Genomic DNA, 20,634 nt, shown 5'->3' on the forward strand with positions numbered 1-20,634 from the left:
AATCTACTAAGTCAGATGACATAAGAGCTGAAGGAGAGGGCTAACGTCTTACCTTAGATGCAGCCCTGAAGTTTGTAAGATGCTGGCGCCCCCGGGGCTGCGGGAGAGCATAGCCAACACTGCCATCTTGTGGCCGCTGCCCGAGGAGCTGGTACCACCTGTTCCAGCCAACCTGGCTTCTCCATGGAGGAACCGCCTGACCCGCCTCTCAATTGCCTTTCTTTTAGTGCCTCTCCGGCCCTTTTGCAGGCACCCAGACAGCCGCCCTTTATTCTGCTGCTGTAGATGGTGTGGTCTCACCTACGAGCAGTGTGTGTGTGTGTGTGTGTGTGTGTTTGCTCACTGCCTTAAGAGTGAGTTCTCTTCTTTGCTTTTTTTTTGTTTGTTTGTTTTTTGTTTTTTACTTTAGATCGATGAAAACCAAAAGAACCGACAGTACTTTTTCGAATAGCTGATGTTTTGTATGGCCTCTGCAAAATTCCTAAAGGATGGGGCTTGGGTGTTAGAGACTGAGACGGGGAGATGAGAGACGGACGTGTGGATCCAGCTGAGCAAAGCAAGGGTCTATTTAATGTTTTGTGTGTGTGTAACATGTCTGCCGTGGGTGGAGCTGTGCGTTTCCGGAACGAGAAGCAGGAGAGAGAGGACTAAAAGATTTCACGATAAGCACTTTTATATCTGGAAGCTTGCACATAAATAAATTATCACTTCAAAGGAAAAAGTTCAAAAGCTGGGCTGCCGATTAGCTTAGCAGGTAAGGGCAATTGCTGTCCATCCTAAAGGGTAAGGTCTAGCCCTGGGACTCACATAATGAAAGGAGAGAATTGACTCCTCAAAAAGTTGTTCTGACCTCTATGCACACTCCCCAAATCAATTTAAAATATGAGACAAGCAAGCAAGCAAACACGCAAAACCCCACCAAAAAAACCAAATCTAGCTTCTGAGACTCCAACCGGGGCTGGAGAAATGTTCATTAGTGAAGAGACAAAAGCCTACACCATTCCCTTCTCTCTCTCTCTCTCTCTCTCTCTCTCTCTCTCTCTCTCTCTCTCTCTCTCTCTCTCTCTCTCTCCCTCCCCCCCTGTCTTTCTGTGTCTGTCCTTGTCTCTCCCCCCCTCAGTCTGTCTCTGTCTCCTCCATTCTGTCTTCCCCTCTGTCTTTCTGTGTCTATCTGTCTGTCTCTCCTCTCTGCCTCCTACTGGTGGATCTCAGATACTGCCCCAGCCCCACCCCTGCCTGCCTGCCACACGCTCCCTGCCACAATGGCTACACACTGGGACTGAGATGCTAGGCAGTGAGGACACGCCCAGGGGACGTGCTGTGCTGTATTTGTTTCTCTCCTCCTTAAAGGTGTAGGAAGACCTTCCAACTTGGAGGTTTCATGTTCAAAGCTACACGCGTGAGACATGGAAGTAGTGAATATTGGGTAACTAATGCTACCTCACCCGTGGGCTCGGGCCATTAGGGTGAAGGTTTCCTGTTTCTGCATACACTGCTGTATCTACACACACTGCTGTGTCTACACACACTGCTGTGTCTACACACACTGCTGTATCTATACACACTGCTGTATCTACACACACTGCTGTGTCTACACACACTGTTGTATCTACACATACTGCTGTATCTACACACACTGCTGTGTCTACACACAGTGATATGTCTACACACACTGCTGTATCTACACACACTTCTGTACACACACTGCTGTGTCTATACACACTGCTGTATCTACACACACTGCTGTATCTACACACTGCTGTATCTAGAGAGGACTGTATAGTAAAACCCTGTTTCAGCCAGGCCGTGGTGGTGGCGGCGGCAGGCAGCGGTGGTGGTGGTGGTGGTGGTGGTGCACACCTTTAATCCCAGCACTTGGGAGGCAGAGGCAGGCGGATTTCTGAGTTCAAGGCCAGCCTGGTCTACAGAGTTCAAGGACAGCCAGGACTGCACAGAGAAATCCTGTCTCAAAACAAAACAAAACAAAAAACAAACAAACAAAACCCTCCCAAAAAAACCCCAAAACCTTGTTTCAAAACAAATAGACCAAATAAACAAATGGAGAACATTGGGAAGACACCCAGGATACCCTAGGCCTACACACTCATACACACAAACACACACACTCACCCATGCAAGCACATGTATGTTGTGTTAGAATGGCAGCTAGTTCGGACAGATCACACCAGGCCAGCACAGTTTCAAGGGAGAGGTTTATTGGGAGCTTGGGGGAGGACAAAGGAGGAGTTAGATGAAGAAGGAGGAGGAAAGAGAGAGGTTAGAGGGCTTTGCCTTTTATTTAGGCCACGATGTAACCGCATGTACCGCTGGCGCAGATGAGGGTGGGCAGCTGAACAGAGGCCACAGCTACAGATGTGCAGGTCCCTGTTGCCTATGGGTAATGTCATCACTGGATTCAGAAGCTGGCTTCTGATGCCAACATACTTCCTTTTTTCTTATCATAAAGAGAAGGAAAAAAGGGGGGAGGGGGAAGCAGATGGTGAAAGGGGAATAGGGGTGTCAGGTCTCTTAAACAGCTTCCTGCTGTCTAGGGGCATTGTCAATTTTGGGTGTAGCTGACTTTCACTACCGGGGTCCACTTGGTAAACATTCACATCAGGTTCCTCTGTGGACAGAGGCTCCTCTGTGGACAGCGGCTGGAATTCTGTAACACGAAATGATTAATGAGGCAGGGAGCAAATAATAATGCCAAAATATGACTAGGAAAGGCGTCACAGAAAGGAGTATCCACTTCCATGTAGGATTTTCGAAAATCCAGGAAGGGAGGCCTCAGGTTCCCTGAAATCCTGCATGTCTGATTGTAGCTGCTGGGTTTTACTCCTCACTATCCCAAATTGGCTAATGTAGAAACAGCACTCTTGCCAGGCAGAGCTGACACACGCCTTTAATCTCAGCACTTGGGAGGCAGAGGCAGGTGAACTTGGGAGTTTGAGGCCAGCCTGGTCTAGGGAGTAAGTTCCAGGATAGCCAGGGCTACGCAGAGAAACCCTGTCTCAAAAAACCAAAAAGAAAGAAAAGGAAAAAGAAAAGAAAAAAGGAAAAGAGAGAGAGAGAGAGAAAGAAAGAAAGAAAGAAAGAAAGAAAGAAAGAAAGAAAGAAAGAAAGAAAGAAAGAAAGAAAGACACAGCGCTCTTTTTGGAGGACCAGGCCAGGACCACCTTCTTTAGCTGTCAGGGCATCTAGCCCCTGGCAATTCTGAGTGCCATGACTGCCAAAGAATTGATCTGTTCCTGGATGGTAAGCATGGTTTCAAACATTTTTGAAAACCGGGGCTAAGCTTGGAGGTAAATTTGTCATATTGGGCTATGGAAGTCGTTATCCCTGAAATTCCAGTACCAGCACCTATGGCTATTCCTGCAGCCACCAGCAGTGGTACAACCTGAACTGCCCTCTTATTTTGGGCAGGTATCATATCTATGACCGAGATTGGTAGGGACTTGTTTCCTGGATTACTCCTAGTTCAGGGACAAGAAATACCAATGTGCAAACTCCTGACCAGCTGGCAGGTAGGTGACGATATACCTGAGTGCCACAAAGTACTGGCGTGCTTTAACTGCAGGGCACTGTGGCAGAGATGACGTAGCAAGGCTCATGATTCTGTTGCAGTCTAGGGAGCTTGGTGTTCCTACACAATGTGTCCCAGAGGTCTTAAAACAGTTTGCCACGCCAAAAAGAGGGACAGAGAAAAGGCATGGAGTCATGGTGACATCAGAGCAGCTGACAAAAGGCGGGGGAACATTATTTGGCAGTATCACCAGAGAGGCTGTAAGTGACAATTGTGAGCTAGTTCCAGGGAGCACACATAGCCAGCAATCTTTAAAGGGACCAGGTTGGGTGACACTAAGGAGTTGGTTTGCCAGGGTCAAGATCTGAAGCAAAAGGTGAAATGACAAGTTAGTGCCATTTATGAGGGGGATGTCAAGGAGGTAAAGGCCTTGGAGGAGTGTCTGATTACTTCTACTTTTCTAATATCTAGAGGATGGGCAATTGAGACATCTTTTCTCTGACTGTGGATAGTACTCACTGGGGACCCAGCTTTGTTTTTACAGTAGAGCTTACCCACAACTCCGGTCTCCCACCTAGGACTCCATGGGTCTTGTATGTGGAAAAAGAGTTCTTGCATTGTTGATAGAAGTGATTGGTTCATGATCCTAGCATGTCTGGCAAGACCAATATGGGCAGTCCCCATATTCGTCTGGCCATTTTTTTTATAACGATCTTTGGTCTGGTGAAGAGAAAGCAAGAAAAGAGATAATATTTAGATGGATTAAGAGATACAGGTTAGCCGGGCGTGGTGGCACACGCCTGTAATCCCAGCACTTGGGAGGCAGAGGCAGGTGGATTTCTGAGTTCGAGGCCAGCCTGGTCTACAGAGTGAGTTCCAGGACAGCCAGGACTACACAGTGAAACCCTGTCTTGAAAAATAAAACAAAACAAAAAAACCAAACCAAAACAAACAAAAAAAGAGATACAGGTATGACAGCAACTTGGATTGGTTCCTGGCATCCGGCTATGGAGCAGTTTCCTGACCCATTTATTTATTTATTTATTTATTTATTTATTTATTTATTTATTTATTTATTTATTTATTTATTTTTGAGACAGGGTTTCTCTGTGTAGCCCTGGCTGTCCTGGAACTCACTCTGTAGACCAGGCTGCCCTCGAACTCAGAAATCTGCCTGCCTCTGCCTCTCAGAGTCGTGACCCTATTTGGAAAGACTGTTATCTGTGGGGGTTTCTTGAGCCTCGAATCTCCAGATGTAAGGACTGCCATGGATGAAAACAAACAGCAGGATCAGACAAGAAATCCATGTCTAATCCAGTGAGGTCGAGCTCAGCTACCGGAGTAGAGTCTCATTTTCTTGTTTGGTTTTTTCGAGACAGGGTTTCTCTGTGTAGCCCTGGCTGTCCTGGAACTCACTTTGTAGTTCCAGGCTGGCCTCAAACTCAGAAATCCATCTGCTTCTGCCTCTCAAGTGCTGGGATTAAAGGCGTGCGCCATCACTACCTGAGACTGCGGATAAGGTGAGTGGTCTTGGCATCTTCTGGAGCTTAAGAGAGCGTGGGTCTATTAGGACTGGTGTGTAGGAAGAAGAGTCATTTTTAGGTGAAGGGGTGAAAGGTTTGAGGTGAGACAGGTTGACCCAGTGAGAGAGTCCCTCAAGTTTGGCAGCTGTAGGGGTCACGAGAATAACCTTGAAAGGGCCCTGCCATTTAGGTTTAGGTTGAGAGAGTTGAGGACTGATGGTCTGGAGGGGACAGGAGAACTTCAGTGTTGACATGGAGTAGACAGAGGACAGTGTGGGGCATGGTAGATGGTGGTGAGCAAAGTCCCATAGGAGAGAGCAGAGGCGGCAAAGCAATGGGGTGAGTGGATGGTCTGTGAGGGGAGAGCATTTAGATAAAAGACCAGGAGTTAGGACCGGACGTCCAGACCTGAGTTCAAAGGGTGAGATGAGGAGAGGCCACTTGGGGAGAGCTCGTAGCCTGAAAAGAGCCAGAGGTAGGAGTTTAACCCAGTCAAGGTGAAGTTCCCGGAACAGCTTAGCAAGAGTGGTTTGCATTAGTTACTGATCCTCCTTTAGCCGTAAGTAACCGGGGCTCCTTCCAGATAGCGGTGTGGGTCAGGAGGACATGCAACTTGAAAGTGTACGCATACTTACTACCCCCAACACATGTACTTTAGGCTTACTCGAAAGGCAACCAGAGTTTGTCCCCCACCACCCACATGGTGGCTCACAACCATCCATAAGTCCAGGGCACCTAATGCCCTCTTGTGACCTCCAGAGACACCAGGGATGAATGCTGTGCATATGTACACACGCAGGTGAGATACTTATATCATAAACAATTTTTAAAAGAAAAACACATAGCCAGGCGGTGGTGGCGCACGCCTGTAATCCCAGCACTCTGGGAGGCAGAGGCAGAGGCAGGTGGATTTCTGAGTTTGAGGCCATCCTGGTCTACAGAGTGAGTTTCAGGACCACCAGGACTACACTGAGAAACCCTGTCTCGAGAAAAAACCAAATCCAAAAAACCAAAAAAAAACCCAAATAAATAAATAAATAAATAAATAAATCAAAAAAAAAAAAAAGAAAAAGAAAAAGAAAAAAAAACCACATGACACGCTGTGACATACTACAGCTTCCACAGGAGGGAGACGTTTTCTTTGTTGTTGTTTGTTTGTATGTTTTATTTTGGTGGGGAGGTTGCAAAGGGAAGGATATGAGGAACGGGGAGATGAGATCTGAGGTGCATGACGTGAAAGGCAGCCTTCACTACTCCAAGTGGGAAAGACCACTGTATTACTTGGTCCGATGCAGCAACACCAGGAAAGGCAACACAAAAATCTCCCGGCCTGATGCGCATCTAGTAGACAGACATCCTGGGAAGAGGTGTTTGGACAACTACAGCCTTGCCTTTTAGCAATCAATTACAGGAGAAGAAAATGTACCCTCTGTAGTCTACCTGGACATGGCTTCAGGGTATCTAGGATTCAGAGGCTTGTGACAGCAAGAACTGATGCCCGTCTCAAAACAGCCCTGGCCGAGAAGCGGCAGGGACAATCAGCTCTAATCAGTGTGTAGCTCTCTCAAGGTGTCCATTGAGTATTTCAGAGAGCTGGCTCTTTGACTAATAACACTTCTTTTGCTCAAGGCGGCAAGGGAAGCAAGGGAGAGTTGGACAGTTGCCACACAGAATCCAATTGCCCCGTTCTGGTTTTTGTCTATTGATAGCGAAGTACACTTCAAGTATGTTTACAACATAAAGGTAATTTACCATTAGCACCAATAGTGACTTTAACAAATTGCGACAATGCTTAACACATGCCCGGGCAGAGGTGGGCCTCCTGCTCAGTGTCCTGCATCAGGACTCCCGTTCCTCAGCTCAGTACAGATAGACGTAGCTGCTGGTAGGAGGGCAGGAGTTACTGACCATGAAGGAGGCTCCGCTCTAATTAGACTGCACTTTCCAGGAAGCTCCCAGATCTCAAGCACCTGACAGTGTAGTGCAACCCAGAAGGCGAAAACGAGACTTCTTCCAAATCTCTAGCTCCCAGGGTGTCAGATTGGCTAGCCGTGAGAATTCCCCTGTTCATTGGTTACCCGTGTCGGACAAACCGCGTTCTGGCTAGAACAAGCGCCAAATGCTTGTCTCCGCGCATGCGCCAGCTGTTTTCCCAGAGACGCCCGCGCGAACTTCCGGCACCGGGGGCTTCTGGGGAAGCCCTGGGCACCTGCGCGGCTCTGGGCGGTGTGGCCTGGGGGCGGGACCGGCGTTTCGCGCTGCAGGGCTCCTGCCGATTCGGCGCTCGAGGCGCTGGCCGGAGAGGACGCGCTCCTCGGAGCAGCGCCGGCCGCCCGCGGCTCCTGGCTCTCCCGGTCTCCCGGCAGCACCGCCGAGCCCGCCACCCTCTCCGGGCTTCTGGGGCCCGTCCCCGTTTCCCACGTCCTGCCGAGCGACCCTGGTGAGTCCGGGCCCTCCCTGAGGACACCTCCGCGGTCACTGGAGGATGAGGCAGAAGGCTCGTGAAGAGAAGCGTAAATGAAGTGCTTGTGGTAGTGGAGAAGAATTGGAAACCGCCCGCATGCACCGCACCACTCGGGTTGGTCGAGAAACCGAAGTATCCCCCTGCCGCGGAAGCTTATAGGTTCATTTACGAAGAAACGTTGCTAGGTGAAAAATGGTTTGCTCATCGTATCTCATTTATGTAAAAACACACATCAAGGGTTGTAGATTCTGAAGATGCCAATTTTCAGTAAAAGCACAGGAAAAAATATGACACCGTCATGTATCAGATTGTCAGTGAATCAAAAAGAAACATTGATATATTAACACTTCCCTCCCGTTTTAATGTATGATGTTCATGCTAATTAGACTGTTGAAATAAAAGAGAAAAATTCAAATCACACTTATGAGAGTATGTGAAGCAGTAACAACATAAAATGCAAATATATGCCACACATTCATATATAGTTGTGAATAAATAGTGTTGGGTGGTGTCCGTAAGACACCATCCGTCACGTACTGGGAGTAAGGTGTTTCTGGAATTTGTAAGCTTTTTTTTTTTTAAACAAAGATTTTATGTGTCTTGAGTGGTTGCTTTCATGTATGTAAGAGTACCACATATATGTAGTGTTCAAGAAGGGCCAATAGAGGCTGCCAGATACCCCGGAACTGGGATTATAAATGGTTGTGAGCCTCCATGTGGATGCTGGAAATTGAATCAGGCAAAGACATACTCTTAACCACTGAGCCATCATCTCTCCAGCCCCATACATTTGTGTTTTCAAATTTGAGAAAAATAACCCATCAGTAGAGGGACTTAAGACTACATTCATAATTAAACACAATAATTATAATTTTTTTTTTAAAGACAGTTTTGCTCTATAGCCCAGACTGATTTCTAACTTTGGCCACTCCTGGCTTGGTCCCTACAGTTCTTGCATTAGACATGCACCACTACACATATACTGCTATGCCCAGTGCAATTTTACAATTGAAGTATATTTATTTAAAAACATACCTTAAGACTAGCTCAGGTGGTGGCACGTGCCTTCCAGAACTTGGGAGGCAGAGGCAAGAGTGTCTCTGAGTTTGGAGCCAGCCTGGTCTACGAGTGAGTTCCTTGCTGCACAGAGAAACCTTGTCTTGAACAACAAAACTAAAATAGCTCAGTGATTTTCTTTAGAATTAGTTATTCTATCCTATGTGTGTGAGTATTTTACCTGCATAGATGTAGGTGTACCGTCTGTAGAACCGTTCAGAAGATGGGGCTGGGCCCCCTAGAACCAGAGTTACAGATAGCTGTGAGCCACCATGTGGGTGCTACAAACCAAACCTGGTTCCTCTGTAACAACAATAAATGCTCTTACCCTCTGTAGCCTGCCAGCTTCAGACTTTCCGTGTAGTCAAAGGTGACCCTGAATCTCCAATCCTTCTTTGATCATCTGAGTGCTGGGATTCCAAATCTGTACCATCTCACCCAGTTCAAGGTAGTGGGGGGATCATTAAGCTAGGCAAGCACTCTAACAACGGGGTACATGTGCAGCTAGCTCAAGGGATCTTTACAGACTGCACGGGCATGCTTATTTTTGCTGTTAAGCTTGGAAAGTTATACATGAAAGTCAAAATAAGCTCATATTAACAGATGCAGTACTGCTTCCAAACCTAGGTTTTCCTGTCAAACGGGCCACGAAAATCCCAGATTTGGGATGTCAGATGTGGTGATGAAGGACTGTGGGTCTGTATCACCAGTACACAGTTACAAAGAACACTCAATTGCAGTAAAGCATAAAGAGGCTTCAGAGGCACAGAGTAGGTGCCGGAGTCCCCCAGCTTTCCTCCAGACTAGTGTATTCCGATCCCCCTCAAATACTGTTCTTTTACTATTTCCATAGGCAAGTGTGTTCTGATGCCAACCCAGCTGTCACAGAGAATCCCTCTGGGAGACTGAAAGTCTCAGCTCTGGAGCCTCAAGCTAAGGCTGATCAACCCTGAGCCTTAGGCCAGGGACATGGCATCCCTCCAGGAGCTCGAAGAGCCTGCTCCTGGGGAGGAGGAAGGACTTATGATTGTGAAGGTGGAAGACTGCTCCTGGGAACAGAAGCCTGCCCAGCCAGTGGACAGCAGGGATTTGGAAGCCTGCCGCCAGCGGTTCCGGCAGTTCTGCTACAGAGATGCAGATGGACCACACGAAGCCTTCAGCCAGCTGTGGGAGCTCTGTTGCCGCTGGCTGCGGCCCGAGCTGCACAGCAAGGAGCAGATCCTGGAGCTGCTGGTCCTGGAGCAGTTCCTGGCTGTGCTGCCAGGGGAGATGCAAGCTCAGGTGCAGAGACAGCACCTTGGGAGCGGTGAGGAAGCTGTTGCTTTGGTGGAGGACATACAGAAGCAGTCATTGAGAGCCTGGCCACAGGTGAGAGAGGGGTCCCTTCCATGTTTGCAGCCTGAAGACCAGAGAGAGTCATCATGGAGATGAGTCTCCACAGGGCCCAGAGGGCAGGGAAGTCCAGAGAAGTGTAGACAGCATTCCCATGTGGTCTTAAGTAAATAGACTCTGTTTCTCATGACTTTATTGGATTTTAAATGGTTATGGTCCAGAAATGTAGGTTTTGTTGTTTGTTTGTTTTGAGACAGGTTTTCTCTGTGTAACCCCTGGCTGTCCTGGAATTGCTCTGTAGACCAGGCTGGTCTAGAACTCACAGAGATCCACCTGCCTCTGCCTCCCAAGTGAGTCCAGAAAGGTTTTAGCTCCACGCAACTATTCACGGCTTGCTGTGGTTAATCTACAGGGTATAATCTACAGAGGGGTATAAAGAAGCAGAGTTGTCTAAGGGTGCCCTGCTGTCTTGCGTTCTAGACACTGGGAGATCTGGAGATGGTGTACTAATGCAGCTAGGATGAGGGATTCTGCCCTTGGCAGGAGGACCACCCCTGCCCCATTTCTCCCTTGCTAAGTGGCTATAATTCTGGCCTTTTAGGGACTGGTTTTTGTCTCTTGATCATGACGTGTCCTTGGGTACAAAACACTGCCTGGTATCTCATTCTTTTCTGGACTTTTCTGGGCCTCCGTTTGATCCCTACCTCTACCCAGCCCTCAGCCTCCTAAGGGCTGTGTCTCCTAGCTCCCTCCCAGGGTTAGGTTGTGTCATACTGACCTCCAGGCTGGTCTCTGTGCTAATGGGCATGTTATGGTTCTGCACAGGGTAAGGTCTCAGAGGAGGAGCCTAAGGCAGCAGTCCAGGGACTCCAAGCCACAGGGTCTCCCCAGGAGGCAGGGGTGCAGAAGCAGCTACGTGCACCCCAAGAGCAGCACAGCCATGGTGAGTTAGACTCTTCAGTCAGCAGTGTGGCCACACAGGGGCTCGATTCCTTCTCTAGAATTGCCCTGAGAGTGACAGGCACCAGAAGCTTGGTCACACAAGTACATGCGTGCATGCATCTGACGAGTGAGCACCTGTGAGTGTAGATGAAGCCATCTGTCTCCACCCTTGACTTCAGCCTGTATGAAGCTCTCTTCTTTCCCTTCAGCCCAGCTCCCTGTTCTTACAGAGCGACGCACAGGAGAGATGTTGGATGTCTGCTTTGCCTCTGCGGTTGATGTGAGTTAGCAGTCCTTCATTCTCTCAGAGGGCTTGGTACTGCTGACTATATAATTTGACCCTTCCTGTCCCCACTCACACACAGCTGCCTGGGAGACCTGAGCTGGCTCATATCTCCCCATTCCAAAAACCTGTGGCATTGGGAGACATCCCTTTCTATCTTTCCCGAGAAGAATGGAGCTCCCTGGACCCTGCCCAGAGGGACCTCTTCTGGGACATCAAGAGAGAGAACTCCCGGCAGGCTGCCCTCGGTAAGCAGAGCGTTGGCTCCTCGGGAATCCTGCTTTGCTTCCTGCCCTTCCGTGGTCAGCTTCTAAAGCTAGCCTTTCCTGAGTCTCCCCAGCTGCCTCCTCTGATGGACAAGTTTTGTCTCTGAGTTGTGTGACCAGGTGACTGGTGCTCTGGGCCCCATGCTGGGGGCTTGTTCAGGCATTTTCTCAGACAAATCTCAGTCTGGCACATTGGCCCCCCCAGATAAAATCTGGGATTCAGTGAGATGGATAGATTGTCAGCCACAGAAATGCTAAAACCGAGAGCCCTTGCTGCACCCCACTGTGTGGTGCCCCCCAAGGTCAGGCTCTTTCCCAGCATGCCCTGGTAAAATCAGCTTACTTAACTGGCGGCACTCTGAGTGCTTGGGCTTCCTCCCTGCCGAGGCTACTGTGTGTCATCTGTAGAGATGGACGTAAGGTCGAGGGACCACAGTAGCTACTCATTCTGATGCCTTCTGTTTACAAAGTTAAGGCGACTGTGCCCAGTGGACTGGGAGTGGGGCACTGCCACAGGGCGGAGCACAGGCCTTTGTAAGGCACCTGCCCTGCAGGAGGATTGGCTCCCTCAGAACCGCTCCTTTGTGCCTTTTATCATCTTCCCATTAAAAGCACTTTTGAAATAAAATTGCATTTTACTATTTTTCTTTGGTGTGCAGTGCAGAGAAGGATATGTGTGGAGGTCAGAGGACGGCTCTCTAGGTTCGGTTCGTCCATGGAGGTGGAGGTTGCAGTGGGCTCAGGCTTGGTCATTGGGTGGCGTTACCAACGGAGGCCATCTTGCTCACCTATCATCCCGTCATTTTGTAAATGTGAAGACCTAGGCTTGCTGTGAGCCACAGCAGCCTGAGCCTCAATGCCAGGGAGATTTCCCAAAGTCACATTTCTTCAGATCTCTTTCCGAACCAGAATGGGGGGACTAAAAAGAGGCTTCTCCGCCCTCTTTGTAGGTTTGAGACCCAAAAGCCAAAAGCCCCCTGCAGAGGAGACATTGCTGGGACAGACAGAAGTACCTATGTCCTGGAATCCTGAGGAGGCGGAGGCCGAGGTCTGGGAGGGTGAGAACCCAACGAGGACAGCCCTGGACCAGCTGGTAGCGCGGCGGGGGCGGCCGCCCACGCGCAAGCGCCAGCTTCGGAACTTAGTGACCGAGAAGCCCCACAGCTGCGCGCAGTGTGGGAAGCGCTTCCGCTGGGGTTCAGACTTAGCCCGGCACCAGCGCACGCACACGGGAGAGAAGCCACACAAGTGCCCCGAATGCGACAAGAGCTTCCGCAGCTCTTCTGACCTGGTGCGCCACCAGGGCGTGCACACTGGCGAGAAGCCCTTCTCCTGTTCTGAATGTGGCAAGAGCTTCAGCCGAAGCGCCTACTTGGCTGACCACCAGCGCATCCACACAGGGGAGAAGCCCTTCAGCTGCAGCCAGTGCGGCAAGAGCTTCTCGCTGCGCTCCTACCTGCTAGACCACAGGCGTGTGCACACGGGCGAGCGGCCATTCGGCTGTGGGGAGTGTGACAAGAGCTTCAAGCAGCGTGCACACCTCATTGCGCACCAGAGCCTGCACGCAAAGATGGCCCAACCTGTAGGGTGAGCTGATGGTGGGACCTAAGCACCCCGGCCCCCAGCGGGACACTTCCTGTGACTCTCACAGAATCTCTTCTTCCCCCTTGGGGAATTCTCCACTCACCTGTGACCACTGCCAGCCTGTCAGAGGGACGCAAGGCTCCCTTTACTCTGAACAGGCCTGCCTGTTCCCAGGATCCTGCCACCGTGTCTCTCCCTGTCCTGCTCTGGGTTTCTTTTGCATTTGTTTTTTGTTTTTGTTTTTGTTTTTTTGAGACAGGGTTTCTCTGTGTAGCCCTGGCTGTCCTGGAACTCACTCTAGACCAGGCTGGCCTTGAACTCAGAAATCCACCTGCCTCTGCCTCCCAAGCCAGTTGAGGATCAAGTGGGCTGAGGGCTCAGGCAGGGCCTAGGGTTTTCCAAGCCCTCCAGCCTTGCTTGGGCGGAGGCTCTTTGTTTCCTTCTTTCTTATGTGCACCCACCAGCCTGGCCAGTCTACTTGTGCCTTACAGTGGAGACTGGCTTCCATGGGGGGGGGAGAGGGAGGGAGAGGGGCTGCTGCGTTCTGGCCTTGGGAAGGACCATGGCCCACGCCAATGGGGATTTAGGTCCTGGGTTCCCTCAGGGCGGCTTCTTGGCCTTCACTGTTCCTCCACACCCCTCATACTGCCAACCTTGACCACTCTGCCATGCCTTGACCCCAGGAAGCCACTTACTTGTCCTGCTCTGAGCCCCGAGATACACTGCAGGCCTGAGGTCAGTGGAGGGGTGGCTGTAGCAGCAGGCTGACTGGAGAACACGCGGTCCTCCAGACAGTGGCTTTTGTTGTACTTAACACTAGCACTCCATCAGCACTTTGTATCTGACTCCTCAAGCACTGTATTTCCATGTTTTTTATCTGCATTGTGTGCAGATTCACATTAACATGGACAGACCATGGCCCCTCCAAAAGGGCTCAGCCCCGTGGCTTCAGAAGAGTTTGAATAAACATGGAAATTTCCTCTAGGCTATGATTCTTTAGCTGGCTTTTCTGAGTTAGGGGCGTGGTAGCTATCTCCGACCTTTTGGTTTGGCCATGTTGATGGCTCATGGTGTATGTAAGTGGTCACCATGGTGAGCCACATCCTGGACCTGCAACCCATGACTCTCCCCCTCCTGTGTCGGTCCATGTGGTCACAGTCTGGAAGTGGGGAGCCAAACCTGACTTGGAGTCCTGGCCAGGTCCTCCATCCTTGGTGGTGAGATGAGCAAGAGGCTAAAGGAGGATTGAGGGCGTGCTGCCGCTCCTGGGGTGCAGAACTCACACTGGCCCAGTGTGTGCTCGAAGCTGTCCCAAGGGCAGCTGCTATTCCCAGCAAACCTCAACATGTCTCCTGCCCGTCTCAGTACAAGTTGGGGCCTCCACTGAGCTGGCAGTACCTGGTCAGGACCAGTCACCCCTTCTTTGACTCTTGCTGATCCTTTTGGTTCTTTTGGGTATCACCTGGGGATCGATAGAGACAGATGTTCCCGTCCTTATGATCCATTTGTGTCAGCCTTTGTCCCAGGTTTCTCTCTTGGCCAGCCCCCCAGGTTAGAACATCCATCTTGTGGTCTCAACTATCCCTGTTTTCCACAGGAAGAAACTGTTGTCTGCATGGGCTTTGTACACAGCCGCATGAAGGAGGAGAGGGTGAAAAAAACAGTGTGAGGGGACACACTGGGGACAGTGTGAAGGGACACACTGGGGACAGTGTGAGGGGACACACTGGGGACAGACAGTGTGAGGGGACACACTGGAGACAGTGTGAGGGGACACACTGGGGACAGTGTGAGGGGACACACTGGGGACAGACAGTGTGAGGGGACACACTGGGGACAGTGTGACGGGACACACTGGGGACAGTGTGAGGGGACACACTGGGGACAGTGTGAGGGGACACACTGGGGACAGACAGTGTGAGGGGACACACTGGAGACAGTGTGAGGGGACACACTGGGGACAGTGTGAGGGGACACACTGGGGACAGTGTGAGGGGACACACTGGGGACAGACAGTGTGAGGGGACACACTGGGGACAGTGTGAGGGGACACACTGGGGACAGTGTGAGGGGACACACTGGGGACAGTGTGAGGGGACACACTGGGGACAGACAGTGTGAGAGGACACACTGGGGACAGTGGGAGGCCTTTTTGTGCTAGCAGCTCCCTCCTGAGGGAGACACTCAGGTGTAACAAGATCAGATAGGAGCATGGGCCAAGGGCTAAGAATAGAATTTGGGCTCAGGCCCATGGCTGGGGCGGGGGCGGGGGGGGAACATGCGAATGCCAGCCGTGAAGTTGTCAGCCAGAACCAGAAAAGGGAGCTGGGCTGGGGGAGCAGAGCCCAGGGTTCAGGAAGGGCAGAGTTCATGTGGGATCATAAGCAGGGTTCATAGGCAGCAGCGAGGGTGGAAGAGGGCAAGGGTTGGGCCCCAAGGTCCTGGGAGGCAGAGCCAGGAAGTAAGCTCTGAGCCTGGAGGAAGCCCCACCTGGTTCTCATGGCCTTCCTGGTGTCTGGGACCCTACAGGCAGCCGCACAGCTGGTGGATGCCTGGGACAGCTTGGGGAGAAAGGTAGTGAGATGCTCTACCTGGCCCAGCCTGTTCTCAGCCCCCAGCTGGGCCCCAGCCTAGCCCAGCTCTGGTTTTCCTTCCCCAGGGAAAATACAGTGTGCAGGGTTCAAGGGCAGCCTTGGCACTCTGCAGCCCTGGGGTGTCTGCCACAGCCGTCGCTGCCGTGGATGGTGTGTTCCAGACTCTGGGCTTTGAAAACTGTGAGAAGAGGGAGGTTCCAGTTCAGGTGAGCTTTCACCCCGTAACCTTCAGCCCTTAGCCAAACACTCACATTTACCTGGGGCCTCCCCACACTTTGCCTCTTTCTCCTAGAGCTTCCCTAAGGAGCTGAGTTTGTTCCGGGAGCAGCTGGATGCCCGGAGGGGTGCTGTGGGATGTGCCCTCATGGTCCTAATGGCCCCCAGCGGGCAGCTAAGGCAGCCACAGCTGCTGGTTAAGGAGCTGAGTCACTGTGGGGCCCTGCAGGGTTGCCCCAAAATCTTCCTGTTCCTCTCTGGTGGCCTCCAGAGTGAGTGGAGGGACAGTGACCCCAGTTTGGGGGTGAGGTGGGGGGGGGGTTGTGTGAACAGGAAAGCTTGGAGCTTCTGTCTACACAGCTGTGGGGTGCTTCTCCTCCAGCTGCCTGGGAGCCTGAAGCTTTCCTTCTGCGCCTGGGGAAAATCTGCAGTCAACATCCTCACTGGTCACTGCTGCAGCTACTGACAGAGGTGGGGGACCCAAAGAAGCGAAGGCGGGGTCTATGTCTCCCTTGCTCCCTAGAGATAGTTACGATTAAACTAATTCAGACTTGGTTGCATCTGTTCTGCAACCCCCCGCCCCCACAATTCACTCAGTTGCATCTGTTCTGCAAACACACACACACACACACACGCACACACACACGCACACACGGGTTGCAGGACATGCCTTCATAACTACATGGGACCACCCAGACTGCAATCGTCCTTTCCACCCCATGACTGTCCAGAGTGACCCCTCAGTATCACATGCTCCCCCTGCTCCAGAGTGTCCTTCAGTGTCACATGCCCCCCTCTCAGTGTCACATACTCCCCCCCCCACTGCCCCCTGCTGGCTTGGCTCCTGGTATCTACACTGAAATGTCCAGTCTTGTCCTTCCATACTCATACAGGCAGTGACTGCTGTCCTGTTCTATTGAAAGACCCTGGTGGCTGAGATAGGCCTGGATTTGGTCCTGAGGTCTGAACATCTTGCTGGGTAGTGTCTGAGTGATCCAGACATGGGGGTTGTGGGCCCCTATTCTGTTCCATGGCTCCCTCAGCCTAGTATCTCCCCGGGTAATGGCGCCTTGGGAGCCTTCTTCCACATACCTGTCCCTCTCCAGGGAGGGAGGGTCTTGCCTCTGTGTGCATTAATCCCTAGAGTGAGGTGATGAACTTGAGGATGAGCCAGAGCCTAGGTCTTGCTCAAGTCCACCCTGACCTCTACTTTCTCTCTGAAATGTGACCTCTGGAGCCAAGATCCTGACCTCTCTGTTTGGGTTGTAATCCTCCCTCTGATCCCCAACAGAACAGTTCTCTGAGGTCCTTGGGCCCTGCTGTCCTAGCTCTTTTGCAGAGTGGCTGAAAGGCCTGCTGGGATCACCTACTGTCCAGTCTTTAGGACCTCCCTGCGGGGGACTCTGTGTTTGGGAGATGAGGAGTCCTGGAGGCCGGAGGTGAGGGGCAGAGAGGGAATCCAGTCCTGTGTCTGCAGCTGCAGGTTAGGTGGAGGCTGAGGGAGACACAAATGGGGGAGAGGAGCAACTGGGGGTCCCCTTGGCTTACTGTGTGTCCCTAACCCTTTGTATAGTCAGACCCTGGACCAAGCACACAGTATGACCTGTCTGGGACCAGGGCTGCCCTCCTACTGGCTGTGATTCAAGATCGGCTAGGAGCACAGCATGATGTGACAGCATTGAGTGACCTTTGCCAGGCCTTGGGTTTCGAGGTCACCCTGAGGACAAACCCTTCAGCTCAGGTTAGGAGAAGCCCAAAACTGCTGGTGCTTGGAAGGAAAGGTACCCTGACCTAGGATCCTGGAGTTCTCTTTCCTGGGTTTCCCCCACTTCACTGGCAGGAAGCACATCTGTAATTCTAGCCTCTGACTTCCTGCTGTATGCATGGGACTGTCACTTCCTTGCCTTGGGAAGCCTGATCTCCAAGACAGAGACTGAAGGAGTGCCCCCAGCCCCATGAAGGGCAGCCAGGGGCTGGTTCAGACCTTGACCTTCCCACCCCAGGCCTTCCGGAAGGAACTGGCTCAGTTTCGGGAAAAGCTGGATACTCACAAGGGCCCTGTGAGCTGTGCCCTGGTGGCCCTGATGGCCCATGGGGGGCCACAGGGGCAGCTGCTGGGGGCTGATGGTGAAGAAGTACAGCCAGAAGTGCTGGTGCAGGAGCTGAGCTGCTGCCGGGCACTGCATGGCCACCCCAAGATCTTCCTACTCCAGGCCTGCCGTGGGGGTAAGGGACCCCACCTCCAGCCCAAGCCTCTACCCTGGCATTTTTTTGCCCCCCACATTTCTCACTCAGGCCCTCCAAGAAGCCTGGATGCTGGCCATTCCCTGCCCCCCTCCAGCCTCCCCTGGAGTCAAGCCCACACACTTGAACCTGTATGAATGTTGCCAGCCCCGCGAGCCTGCCTCACACGGAGATATCCCGAGGGTCTACTGAGGAAAACTATATGCCCCATCCTTCTCCAGGGAACAGGGATTCTGGTGTGGGGCCAAGAGCTCTCCCATGGTACTGCCGTTGGCTGAGAGCACCCCCAGCTATCCCGACTCAGGCAGATGTTCTCCAGATCCATGCTGATGCCCCAGGTGGGTCTGCTTTTCTTCTGGAGTCTGGGTTTGGCACACTGGTGGTGGGAGTCACGCCCAGCATACTTCTAGGCCTGTCAGCTTGAGGTGTGCGGCCAAAGATTCAGGGAGGAAATGTCTCCCTAGGCTGTGAGGAACTGAGGCTTCTGCTCCTAACCGAGTCTGACAATTTGGAGTTAGCAAGAGGACCTAGCTTCTCTGAGTTTATGCAGCCTGAATGCTGTAAGCCATGTGGTTTTCCATCCCTACGCTCTTTCCACTGTCTAGGGCTGCCCGTGAACCAGAACTGACCAGACCCTGGGGCAGGTGGAAACCCTGGGAGCTGCTAATGGGAGCTGACTCTTTTTGCAGGCAGCCTTGTCAGCTCAGGTCAAGCAGACATCCTTACTGTCTACGCAGCTGCCGAGGGTAAGAAGCCCACGGTTATCGTGGGCCTAGTTTCCTGCCCCATGACCTGGAGTGATAGCTTTACTATCAGCAAGAGTCCAGCTCCAGTTAAGTCACTTTGCTCCCACAGGTTAGTCTTTATAGTCGTAGTTACAATGACAAGCTCCTGACAAATGCTCCCTAGTGTAAGTTCTTCTAGGACAGGACAGTCCTGCTTGCTTCAGGCGCCTGCCCACTGTTTGATACCTCGCAAATCCACAGTAAATATTTGTTGTACATTGATTAAACCCAAATATCCACTCTACAAATATGAGCAACTTCTTCCTGATGCAAGAAGTCCCTGACCCTGTGCTGGTCTGAAGCCAGATACCCAGAATGCTCTCTGCTTCCGCTCCTCGCTCCTTCCACCCACAATAGGCCAAGGGCTGGGATGCAGAGCCCAGCACCTAAGGCTGACTCTGGCCCCGTCCCCTCACCCAGGCTGTGTGGCTTATCGGGATGAAAAGGGCTCAGACTTTGTCCAGACACTGGTGGAGGTCATCAGAGCCAACCCTGGACGAGATCTCCTTGAGTTGCTGACTGAGGTGTGAGGAATGGGGACAGGAGAGGAGAAAGAGGGGCTGGGTTGGTGGGATTTAACCCAGGGAAAGGAGAAGGCAAGGAGAAGGCGGGCTCTCCCTCTCCCTCTCCCTCTCCCCCTCCCCCACACCTCTACCCCCACCCCCAAACACCTTTATTTTTAGGAGGACTCTCTTGCCCTCACATCATGAGATGCTCAAACACAGGACACATTGGTCAGACAAACCCAGCAGCAGCAATTATTACATACACTAAAGTTCCAGAGAGGAGGACACCAGAAGCGATGGTGGTGGTGGTGGTGGTGGGGGCGTTGCGGGGGCCGGGGACTGAGGCAGGGGATGTGCTGGAAGTAGAAGCAGCCAGCAGGGGGCGCAGGAAGGGAGGTGCCGCTGGCTTCTTACAGAGTAGGGTCAGTTCATTTGTACAGGTTTTCAGGCTAACAGGGAGGTCCTCTTCTTTTGTTGAGGTCCGGGTGGGCAAGGCTGGTTTGGCCGATTATATGATTATGTATATGGGGTGGGGAGCCTTTCCCTTTGGGTGGAGGATTTTTTGGGGGGGGCGGGTGAGAGCAAGGAGCTCATGTTAAACTGCTGGGTTAGTATGAGGCTCAAAGATGGCTAGTTGGCCCTTGAAATACAGAACAACAGACACAGAGTCGGTCACTGAGGGTTCTGCTTGTAGTGGCGGGATCCCAGAGTTTGAGACCAGCCTAGGACACACAGACCATTTCAGAAAGCAGACGAGGACTGCGGAGTGTGATGGACTGAGCCCCTCGGGCCTAGCCGAGTGTCGCTCCTCAGGTCAACAGGCGGGTGTGTGAGCTGGACGCCCTGGGGCCAGACAGTGACGCGCTGCGCAAAGCCTGCCTGGAGATCCGCAGCTCGCTCAGGCGCCGGCTCTGTTTATAGGACTAACAACCTCCTCACGTCCCCTACCTCCCCTCTTCACACCCTGTCATCGATGCAGCAGTTTGGGCGTGGCAGCTCAGATAGCGCCAATAAATATGTGTTCACGATTGGTGTGCTCCTGGAAAAGCATCCTCTTTCTGAAATACGGAGATAGTGGGAAAGTGCTTGGCGGTAGATAGGGGAACGACGGTACTTCCGGGAACCAGAGGTTGAATTGGGGTCTGTGCCTTGTATCGGGGACTACGGAACCTAACAGGGCAGACCTGGATATGCCGGAAGAGACGTAGGGAGAAAGAAGGGAGGGAAGGATCTGCTCCGGAACCATAACTCTCGCCTCGCCGAGTCGCTGATGCGGGAGTTCTCTCCACATGGCGCTGGGGCCACGGAGTTGC

At 52.0% G+C, this 20,634-nt stretch overlaps 2 protein-coding genes and 1 long non-coding RNA gene across 7 annotated transcripts; 2 read left to right on the top strand and 1 right to left on the bottom strand.

Moving 5' to 3' along the window:
• Positions 1 to 2,211: 2,211 nt before the first annotated feature.
• On the bottom strand, positions 2,212 to 7,156 carry LOC127694154 (uncharacterized). 2 transcript variants are annotated; one of them, XR_007979798.1, is made up of 3 exons: positions 6,958 to 7,156; positions 4,081 to 4,246; positions 2,212 to 2,455 (listed from the first exon to the last, which is right to left on the bottom strand). It is a non-coding gene; the product is annotated as an uncharacterized LOC127694154 (long non-coding RNA). The 2 variants fall into 2 exon arrangements; XR_007979799.1 differs by having other exon boundaries at positions 2,212 to 2,665.
• A 70-nt stretch (positions 7,157 to 7,226) lies between these two features.
• Positions 7,227 to 16,229, top strand: Znf213 (zinc finger protein 213). Of its 4 annotated transcripts, none has more exons than XM_052196631.1 (8): positions 7,227 to 7,698; positions 9,423 to 9,937; positions 10,727 to 10,844; positions 11,053 to 11,123; positions 11,209 to 11,374; positions 12,343 to 12,979; positions 15,636 to 15,776; positions 16,169 to 16,229. In XM_052196631.1, exons 2-8 carry the CDS (start codon positions 9,539 to 9,541, stop codon positions 16,182 to 16,184), a joined length of 1,548 nt encoding a protein of 515 aa, XP_052052591.1. In that variant the 5' UTR covers positions 7,227 to 7,698; positions 9,423 to 9,538; the 3' UTR covers positions 16,185 to 16,229. The 4 variants fall into 4 exon arrangements, with proteins under 4 accessions (XP_052052591.1, XP_052052592.1, XP_052052590.1 ...); XM_052196632.1 differs by lacking the exon at positions 16,169 to 16,229 and adding an exon at positions 15,863 to 16,054 and having other exon boundaries at positions 11,074 to 11,123; XM_052196630.1 differs by lacking the exon at positions 16,169 to 16,229 and adding an exon at positions 15,863 to 16,053.
• On the top strand, positions 16,130 to 20,455 carry LOC127694882 (putative caspase-16). Its single transcript, XM_052196634.1, has 8 exons — positions 16,130 to 16,257; positions 17,115 to 17,225; positions 17,360 to 17,527; positions 17,790 to 18,012; positions 18,252 to 18,368; positions 18,720 to 18,776; positions 19,236 to 19,339; positions 20,135 to 20,455. Exons 4-8 carry the CDS (start codon positions 17,871 to 17,873, stop codon positions 20,240 to 20,242), a joined length of 528 nt encoding a protein of 175 aa, XP_052052594.1. The 5' UTR covers positions 16,130 to 16,257; positions 17,115 to 17,225; positions 17,360 to 17,527; positions 17,790 to 17,870; the 3' UTR covers positions 20,243 to 20,455.
• Positions 20,456 to 20,634: the final 179 nt, after the last annotated feature.

Source organism: Apodemus sylvaticus, chromosome 10, assembly GCF_947179515.1.
Source record: "Apodemus sylvaticus chromosome 10, mApoSyl1.1, whole genome shotgun sequence".
Classification (NCBI taxonomy): domain Eukaryota; kingdom Metazoa; phylum Chordata; class Mammalia; order Rodentia; family Muridae; genus Apodemus; species Apodemus sylvaticus.

What these genes read in the sequence shown, in the direction of transcription:
- LOC127694882 (XM_052196634.1), top strand. Translation starts at nt 17,871, where the DNA reads ATGGCCCATGGGGGGCCACAGGGGCAGCTGCTGGGGGCTGATGGTGAA. An exon ending in TGTCTACGCAGCTGCCGAGG is followed by an intron (nt 18,777 to 19,235) that starts GTAAGAAGCCCA and finishes CCCCTCACCCAG; the next exon opens with GCTGTGTGGCTTATCGGGAT. An exon ending in TCCTTGAGTTGCTGACTGAG is followed by an intron (nt 19,340 to 20,134) that starts GTGTGAGGAATG and finishes GTCGCTCCTCAG; the next exon opens with GTCAACAGGCGGGTGTGTGA.
- Znf213 (XM_052196630.1), top strand. Translation starts at nt 9,539, where the DNA reads ATGGCATCCCTCCAGGAGCTCGAAGAGCCTGCTCCTGGGGAGGAGGAA. An exon ending in GCTTTGCCTCTGCGGTTGAT is followed by an intron (nt 11,124 to 11,208) that starts GTGAGTTAGCAG and finishes ACTCACACACAG; the next exon opens with CTGCCTGGGAGACCTGAGCT. An exon ending in CTCCCGGCAGGCTGCCCTCG is followed by an intron (nt 11,375 to 12,342) that starts GTAAGCAGAGCG and finishes CCCTCTTTGTAG; the next exon opens with GTTTGAGACCCAAAAGCCAA.